Source organism: Octopus sinensis, linkage group LG14, assembly GCF_006345805.1.
Source record: "Octopus sinensis linkage group LG14, ASM634580v1, whole genome shotgun sequence".
Classification (NCBI taxonomy): Eukaryota; Metazoa; Mollusca; class Cephalopoda; order Octopoda; family Octopodidae; genus Octopus; species Octopus sinensis.
Window position 1 is genome coordinate 11,933,901 of NC_043010.1, and position 10,000 is coordinate 11,943,900.

Below are 10,000 nucleotides of genomic sequence, written 5' to 3' on the forward strand. Positions count from 1 at the left end.
ATTACAAAGTAGACCTTTTCTTTTTAGGGAGAAAGAAAAAGAAAAAAGAAGTGGGGTAGGTTTTCGATCAAAAGGGATCATAAAAAAAAAAACAATCAATAGGGATCGTGTATCACAGAAATGTCATGATGCACAGTGTAAAGGGGGAAACAGATAAGGCTTATCCATGGAAAGAAAAGCCTATGGAAAAGACCACGGTAACCTCAGTCAATAATGTCATATGTTAACACATTTAATTGCAAGTAAGTATCTCTCTGTTATAAATTTTCCGGGTTCATAGGATTATGCTCAAGGTGGCTTCATCATTCATATGTGCCATCCTTAGATAGATAGATAGATAGATAGATAGATAGATAGATAGATAGATAGATAGATAGAGAGAGAGAGAGAGAGAGAGATGTAGGTTTATATATATATATAATAGGCTTCTTTACAGTTTCCATCAACCAAATTTACTCTTATGATACTAGTTGACCTGAGAATGTTGTAGACATAGGCCCAAGTTGCTGTGCAGTGGAACTGAAATCAAAACCACATGGCTGCAAATATGAAGCTTCTCAATGACACAGCCATGCCTGGACTTATAGTTATAAATGATTATTCTAAAATCATTTCTTCCTTGGGCCTTCATTAGTTCATTAGTCAGGACATATTTAGAATAAAAGACGAGAGACAATATATTTTAAATCTTTAATCTCATTCATTAAAATTCTCCTATTTCACTCTGAGTAAATAAAAGCGAAAACATACCTGGTATTTCTTCATAATGTTTTGTTGCATCATCTATTCGCCATCCATTTTCGCTGTCTCTTCGACTGCCTCCTCTTCTGTTAATTGTAGCTGTGCTATGAATTTCTCTAGCACCATCTTGATCAGAGGCTTGGGCTATATGTGGTGGTCTGCTCTCCTGTGGAAACAATATCTTTCTCATGTAAATTATGCAAGTTGGAATCATAAAGAGATGACAACATCTGAAGGTTATTAAAGTAGTGATAACGAAAGTAGCAAGCTGGTAGAATCATTAACACACCAGATGAAATGCTTTGCAGGATTTCTACCAGCTTGGTGTTCTGAGTTCAAATATCACCAAGGTAGACTTTGTCTTTTATCCTTTCAGGGTCGATAAAATATGTAGCAGTCAAGTACCGGGGTCAATGCAATTGATTTTCCCCCACCCCACAAAATATCCATGATGGAAGATCAAGATAAATGGGGAAACCATGGAAACAGTCTTGGAACATCCTATGGGACGACCTATGGCCTGTGGTCCTAGCCTTGGTTGAATTTTGAAGCTAATGTTGAATATGTTTGGGCAATGCTGGTGGTATATTCTCCACATCATGCAAATGATGTATAGCTCACAGCAGCGCTGGAGAGAATAGAGTTCCAATGCTTTAAGGCGGTCCCAATAATCAAGACCAGTCATACCCTTAATTTTTTAGTGAATGGTCTCTGGAATGATTCAATTTCCAAAATGTTTCACTTTGCATGGGGAGACCTCGGTGGGCAGCAATATTCAAGGTGTGGCTGTACAAAGGACAAGTAAAAAGGAGTGATGACATCTTGTTCTCTGGACCAGAACAGTTCTTAGGATCCAGGCGCTCATCTTTCAAGCTGTAGTGGCCTTATTGTTGATGTGGGTACTCCTGCTGAATTTGTTGTCAACAACTACTCCTTAGACTCTGATATATGGCTGACTTTGTCAAACGCTTAAAATCACAGTCATAGGCAGAGCAAAGTTCAGAGAAGTCCTACCTCTGCTGGCATCAAAGGGCCTCTCCCGCAGAGTGAAAGGCAGATTATATGATGCCTGTGTGCAAACAGCTATGTTACACAGTAACAGCTGAGTTTGTTGTTAACAATTACTCCTTAGACTCTGATAATATGGTTGACTTTGTCAAACGCTTACTAAAGTCATGATGTATGACATCAGAGCTCGAACCTGATCCCAAGGCTTTAAGGATATCATTGATGTGGTGCAAGAGTTGTGTTAGACAATCCCTGCCACATCTACAACTAATTATTCTACTGCATATATTTCACTAAGACGGCTAGTTGGCAGAAACGTTAGCACGCCAGGCGAAATGCTTTGTGGTATCTTGTCCACTGCTGTGTTCTGAGTTCAAATTCCGCTGAGGTCGACTTTGCCTTTCATCCTTTCGGGGTCAATAAATTAAGTACTAGTTATGCACTGGAGTCGATGTAATCGACTTAATCCCTTTGTCTGTCCTTGTTTGTCCCCTCTGTTTTTAGCCCCTTGTGGGTAGTAAAGAAATATATATTTCACTACATTCCACAATTACCTTCCATATTCAAGGGATCATGTATTCAGTTTTTGCCTATCAACTTATTACACTATAGACATGTATTTCTTGCTGTAAGCAGAACAAATGGCAGAAATAATTCTAAATTACTTGACTGAAAATTTAGAAGGCTGAAATGTGTTCATTCCTTCTCATGTCTATTCAAAAAATATTGTTCTTCAGGAATGCTCACAGCAGCCATATTCCTACCGCTCTATGTCACGCTGGTGAGACCCATATTGGAGTACGGGATTCAAGCCTCTTCTCCTTATCTCCTCAAAGACATACATCATCTTGAAAGAGTACAGAAGCTGGCTACCTGCATGGTTCTTGGTCTCAAGCATTTGTCTTATGAAGAAAGGCTGAAGACGCTCGACCTTTATTCTCTAGAAAAACGCAGACGCCGCGGTGATCTCATTCTTGCTCACAACATCATAAGCGGAAAGTGTAACCTCTCGAAAGAGCTGTTCTTCACTCCTGCTCCAGAACGTCGACTGTGGGGTCACTCCGAAAAGCTCTATCTGTGACGATTTCGTTTCAATCGAAGGAGAGGGGCTTTCTCCGTCCGGGTTGCAGATCCGTGGAATAAGCTGCCGGACGAGACAGTGAAGATGCCGATGACCGCTCGGTTCAAAGTCTCCCTTGATCACAAATGGCCTGAACTCTTTGCATGAACACCACCCTGTACATAACTCCATGTCCCCCTACATGTCCTTGCTTTTTGCTTTTTGAGCCAAAAAATTAACTTAACTTAACTTTTGTGGTGAATGTGAATAATAATACTTCTTATGCACATTTGTAGCTTTTGCATGGAATGTATCTGTTATGTTAAAAATGCACAGCTTTTGCATGAGCTAAGCCTGCTATCACTTGAAAACCTTTGGAAATATATGTAACCTGTTTGTAAGATCATGTACACATGTGTAAATACGTCTATATTTTGGTAGTTTTAAATACATATACATTCACAACATTTACTCTTTTACTCTTTTACTCTTTTACTAGTTTCAGTCATTTGACTATGGCGCTACTGGAGCACTGCCTTTAGTTGAGAAAATCGACACCAGGACTTATTCTTTGTAAGCCTAGTACTTATTCTATCGGTCTCTTTTGCCGAACCGCTAAGTTACAGGGACGTAAACACACCAGCATCGGTTTTCAAGCGATGTTGGTGGGGGGGGGGGACAAACGCAGACACACAAACATATACACACACATACATATATATATATATACATATATATATGATGGGCTTCTTTCAGTCTCCATCTACCAAATCCAATCACAAGGCTTTGGTCGGCCCGAGGCTATAGTGGAAGACACTTGCCTAAGGTGCCCCACAGTGGGACTGAACCCGGAAACTATGTGGTTGGTAAGCTAGCTACTTACCACACAACCACTCCTGCACATTTCAAGAATTATGAAGAGTACTCATTGTAAAAATATAACATTATGTAGAAATACAAGTGAGTTACTGACTACATGTAGCCCAATTTAAAAGTAATGAAACCTGTACAATATTTTAGGAATGGTAAATATAATTTCCATATTTTCTTGTTAATTTGGCATTTTTATTTACATCCTCGTGTACTCATTAGCAACTTTCATCATGAAGACATTTTCCAACAATACCTCCAATTGGAAAAAATTGAATATTCATGTGCACAAGCAAAAATGTTGTAATTATCACAAAGTTTAGTGAAACAGCACTCATTATTATTGCTGACTCAGGTACTTGAGTATTTATAAATATAAATATATGCATGTATATATGTACATACATACATACATACATATATGTGTATTTGTGTATGTGTGTATCTGGGTATGTATATTTATATGTGTGTATATATATATGTATGCATATGTATATATGTATATATATATATATGTACGTATTTGTGTATGTATATATATATATATTTATATATATCTATACATATATATACACATATATAGAGAGAGTTCACGAAAAAAACAAAAGATGAAGACAGGTGGTGTACAAAACAAACAGATGTATTAGTATAATGCTCAGGAATAGAAAAAGTCTTTTACGTTTCGAGCCTACGCTCTTCTACAGAAAGGGACACAGAAAAAACAAGGAGAGAAACAAGGAGAGAAAAAAGGAGAGAAAAAAATGTGTGTAGTGGCTAATGATCTATCATGGCAACTTATATGTATATACATATATATATATATATATATATGGATATATGCATTTATATGCATGTATATACATATACATATATATATATATTGTTAAAGTTTAGATAACCATCTAAGGGATAATAAATATCGAATATACTACTAGAGGTACACCTATTCATATCCAAATGCTTGCTGTTGCAAGGCAATAGTACAATTGAATAATAGGTATAAGTGGAGGCAAACAAAAGTTTATCTAGAATTTATAAGGCAAGGAAGAAAATAGAGAAGATATCCAGTTAACAAACATCATCAAGATCTATTTATTAATAACAATCATAGGAATAAATAAATAAATAAATAAATACAACTCTAGTCTTACAGCTGTTTCTTCTTTGGGGGGTCCAGCATGCCAAAGTTGATACTTCATACAAAAATTATCCAAAAATTGATCCCCAATGCTTCATCAGAGAGTCCATAATGGTAAGAATTTAAAAAGTAAAAAAGTAGTCCAAGGTAATAACCAGAGGTTGTGAGATCACATCTTATTTCAATTGAATATCTTCTCCATTTTCGAGTGGTTGGCATTAGGAAGGGCATCCAGCTGTAGAAACACTGCCAGATCAGACTGGAGCCTGGTGCAGCCCCTGGCTTCCCAGACCCTGGTCGAACCGTCCAACCTGTGCTAGCGTGGAAAACGGACGTTAAATGATGACGATGATGATATATATATATATATTATATATATATATATCACGTGATCACGTGACCGATCAGACCATCAGATGTTGCTACACATTGCTGGTCACAATGCTCTTCGCATGGTTTTAGCCTTCAAATGACGCCACCCCGCTGGCTAAGCGAGCAGGCCAACAGAAGAAAGAGTGGTGAAAGAGTACAGCAGGGATCACCACCCCCTGCCAGAGCATCATGGAGCTTTTAGGTGTTTTCGCTCAATGAACACACACAACGCCCAGTCTGGGAATCGAAACCGCGATCCTCCGACCGCGAGTCCGCTGCCTTAACCGCTGAGCCATTGCACCTCCACATATATATATATATATATATATATATAATAATATATATATATATATATATATATATATATATATATATATATATATATATATATATATATATACATGTATGCATAATACGCACACTTATATATGAATGTGTGTGTGTCAGTGTGTCTGTGCATGATTACGTCTATGTGCATATCAGTGTATTGAGTATCATCCATTTATATCAATAAGGTAACTTAGCCAATCAATAAACAGAGATCAATAAAATATCCATCAGACAAAATTAAGTAATTGGTCCCAATTTGATTGACCGAAACTCTAGAAAGAAAATCCCCAATTTGGACTCGATCCAATACCTAAGACCAGCAAAAGACGTATGATTCTGGGTTTGGCATGGATTCATTATTAGAAAGCTGAAGGCTCAAATTGGTACAGGTGACTGACAACATTTTGAATTTTATCAGGAGATCAATTGTTTGTTCCTTCTAGAGCCATGCCTGGCTCATAAGGGCCAGTTTCCTGGTTTCTTGGTGTATAGTTTCCTCACCTGAACAGGACTCCAGTCCATTGCAGGTGAGCTGCAAGATGCTGGAGGAAAAAGTGAGAGAAAGTTGTGGCGAAAGAGTTAGCAGAGGTTCGCCATTACCTTCTGCCAGAGCCACGTGGAGCTTAGGTGTTTCGCTCATAAACACACACATTGTCCGGTCTGAGATTCGAACCCATGATCCCTCGACCGTGAGTCCACTGCTCTAACCACTAGGCCATGTGCCTCCACAGGAGATCAATGAAGAACTGGAATACAGAATTAACATATTATGTGGAGAATTTTGGCAATGGTCAATGTTAGAAGAGGAATATTTCAGTGAGATAGTCTGTCACCTTGTGCCTAACATTAGAAATAATTTTTTTTAGAAACAACAGGCCAAAATCCAAGGTCCCCCAAAAATTGGTGATGGCCAGTATTATGAAAATAAAAAGGGATTATACAATGAAGTTCCTGAGTTTGAATAAATTGATATTTCATGAGAAAGAAGAGGAATCTATAACACTTTGAGAGTTTATACTCTTCCTGTGGTGTAGCTAAATAGTTAAAATGTGTACTACCCAGGGTGACCTTTGGTGTTTTCCCCATCCCACCCCCACTTTCTCAGGCCACAAAGCCTGTATGGGCTCAAAAGTATTACATCCATAAAAACATCACCCAGGGTGAATTGCTTCCCATTTTGCATCACCACTAGCTGTGCTGCTGTCCTCTTCATCTAAACAAGAATAACTTAGCCTTTTAGTTCAAAAGAATCCCTATTTCAGATGAAAGGATGGTTCCACAGTATCCAATTCCTCTTTTTTCCTGGCATCTGAAGTTACCCAAATTCACAAACTTCCTTATATTTACCAATGATAACTTACCTATTTCTTTATTACCCACAAGGGGCTAAACATAGAGGGGACAAACAAGGACAGACATAGGTATTAAGTCGATTACATCGACCCCAGTGCGTAACTGGTACTTAATCTATTGACCCCGAAAGGATGAAAGGTAAAGTCGACCTCGGCGGAATTTGAACTCACAACGTAACGGCAGACGAAATACAGCTAAGCATTTCACCTGACGTGCTAACGTTTCTGCCAGCTCTCTGCCTTTATAACCAATAATAACTTACCTGTGTTGGTACCGGATGTCTTCGAGTAAGAGTGGCTATCGTCCAGTCACTAGGTAATTCAACCACTGAGTAAAACGGTGCTGCTGCTGTATTATTTTCATTGGTACTTTCTTCTGGGACTCTTAGTAATGTTGTAGGGCTAGTAGCTTGATATATTAAATGCTTTGCATCAGGGTTAGTCTCATTCAACTGGTTCAGTCTTTGATCTCGAACCCTATTTGAGACATTTATATATCGAACTATACACACTGTAGCAGACACTACGAGAATTATTGAGAATATTACAGCTACAACTATTATTATTATTGATAAGTTTACATCAGATACTTTTTTGGACTGAGCCTGAACATTTGTCATTAATAAGGAGCTGTTACTGACACTCAATGTCAAGGATAAAGTAGTCATTGCCGACAGAGATGGTATGCCGCTGTCATTTACTGCTACAACAAGTCTGTATGTTGCTGCATCATTTGGATAAACTTTACGTGAGAAGAGCAATACTCCAGAGTAAGGTTTCACCATGAACAACTGCTGTTCATTTCCTTCGAGTATTTGGTAATGAAGGAAAGCATTGCTTCCACTGTCTTTATCAGAAGCCTTTAGAACTGTGATTTCATTATCACTTTGCGGATGGTAGTGAACATCGAAGCTGAAAGGGTTCACTGTGGGAAAGTTAAAATACGGGGCATTATCATTTTTGTCCATTACTTCAACAATAACATCTACCGTGTCATTCAGTGGTGGGGTACCATTGTCTTTGGCAAGTACATAGAATTGATAATGTTTTTGTTTTTCATAATCCAATAACTTTGTTGTTGTAATGAACCCAGCATTATTAATCTGAAACACTGGATCCTGTTTATTCTTACTCAGAATAGAGAACTCCAGTTGACCCCCAGGTCCCACATCTAAGTCAGTGGCAGTGACAAAGCCAACAGGATAGTTAGCTTTTTCGTTCTCATACACCAGGAATTTATAAGCTTTTTTACTGAATTGTGGTCGGACATCATTAATGTCTTTTACTTGGATAAAGAAATGATTTTTTACCATCACCGAAAATAGGCCTTTATCCCGGCAGAAAACATCGATTTTATAATGATCAGTTGTCTCTCTATCAACAGGCTGTTTAATCACAATTTTATACTCTTTGGGGTTTAATTTTCTAAGTTCAAAATGGTTATGTTTCAGATGGCATTCAACATCTCCATTCTGTCCATCATCTTTATCAACAACTATAACATAAGCAATGAAACTTCCTACAGGAATCCCTTCAGAAATGGTAACTGTATTCTTTATAAAGCTAGGAGCAAAACTAATGAGTATTTTTGGTGGAGTGTTGTATTGGTTCATAAACTTTACATTGACAATAGCACTAGAAACTAATGGAATTTCTCCATTATCTTCGGCTGCAATAATCAATTTATAGTGTTCTTTTTTCTCTGAAGTGAAATTTTCATTCAGAAAAATATCTCCTGTTTCATGATTAATTTTAAATAACTTTACATCAGGCTTCAACTTGTAAGTAATTTTGCCATTCCTTCCGGCATCTTTATCCGTTGCATGCAATGTTATAATGGGCAATGAGGGCTTATGGGTATTTTTTACAGAAACATTATAGATTCCTTTTGAGAAATATGGCCAGTTGTCATTGACATCAATTACTGATATTTTAACGATTAAAACAGATTTCTTGGGTGGTGTACCACCATCGGTTGCTACAACTTCCAGCGTGTAAGATTCTTGAGTTTCTCTATCTAGTTCCCCTTCCAAGACAATTTCTATTATGTCAGCACCAACTTCCCTCTTTTGCACGAAGAGACCAAAATGAAGATCAGATTGTTTTCTTAATGTATATGTCAGTTGATTATTTGGGCTTTCAATATCTCCGTCTATTGCATTAGGAATTGCTATTTTTCTTCCCTTTCCATCAGTCTCGGTAAAATTTAGATTCGTTTCATTACTTGGAAATGTTGGCTGATGATCATTAACATCTTTAATTAATACTTTAATCTTTAAGATTTTCTTAAATGATTCCCCTTGCTGAACTGCTACATTTAACAGTTGAAAACATTCTGTATTCTTGCTACAGAGATTCTCAGCATCAAGAGATGCAGTGGTATAGAGTTTCCCTGCTCTGGTTATATTGAATAGCGATGGAGTATCTACCATAGTCTGTTGTAACTGGTTGAATGCAATTGAACCTAGGTTTTCAGTATCAAGTTCATTGGCAATATTAGAATCTGCTGCAATATCTCCAACGTAACTCGCAGAAGGTTTTTCTTCTTCAATGCTGTATGTAAGATCTATAGTTGCAGAACAACACCAAATAAATATCAAGAATATCTCAAAGGCAAACAACCAGATTTTACTAGACATAACTATTGGAATTACCAAAGTTTACCTGAAACAAAAGAGAAAAAAATAATTTTATAACATAGGTAATAATAATAAGAAAATTATTGCTTTTGAAACAACAAATTGGGTGGCACTTCTCATATAAATAATTATACTTTCAAACTGGCATACAACAAGTTTGCAATGTGGCATAAAGTCATTTGACTCTGGAAATGGTAGAAGAAAAAGAAAAAAAATTCCTGTACAGATTCAAACTCAAGATATAAAAAGGAGTGAAAAAAATGAGTGAACATAACACCACAAGGCATTTTGTCCAGCAGACAAACAATTCTATCATTTGCTATCCTTCTCTTGCAAGTAAAAAAGTCAAAAGTCTGACAGTGCTATACAAGTTGTGTTTTATTATGAAGAAGTATTATTTTGAACAGGTCGTGGTCTCAAAGTGACGAAAATATTTTGACAAATTAAATTTAAATGTTGAAGTGAATCTAACGGTTTTTGTGTTTTTCTT

General features: G+C 37.1%; 1 protein-coding gene across 2 annotated transcripts in view; it reads right to left on the reverse strand.

Annotated features, from left to right (window-relative positions):
- Positions 1-10,000, reverse strand: part of LOC115219231 (putative protocadherin beta-18) — a 200,372-nt gene that overhangs the window by 48,589 nt on the left and 141,783 nt on the right. For both annotated transcript variants that reach the window (XM_029789370.2, XM_036508628.1), the window contains 2 exons: positions 7,135-9,535; positions 751-907 (listed from right to left, as the gene is read on the reverse strand). In XM_029789370.2, the coding sequence (XP_029645230.1) occupies positions 751-907; positions 7,135-9,510 (2,533 nt within the window). In that variant the 5' untranslated portion in view covers positions 9,511-9,535. The remainder of the gene's footprint in view (positions 1-750; positions 908-7,134; positions 9,536-10,000) is intronic.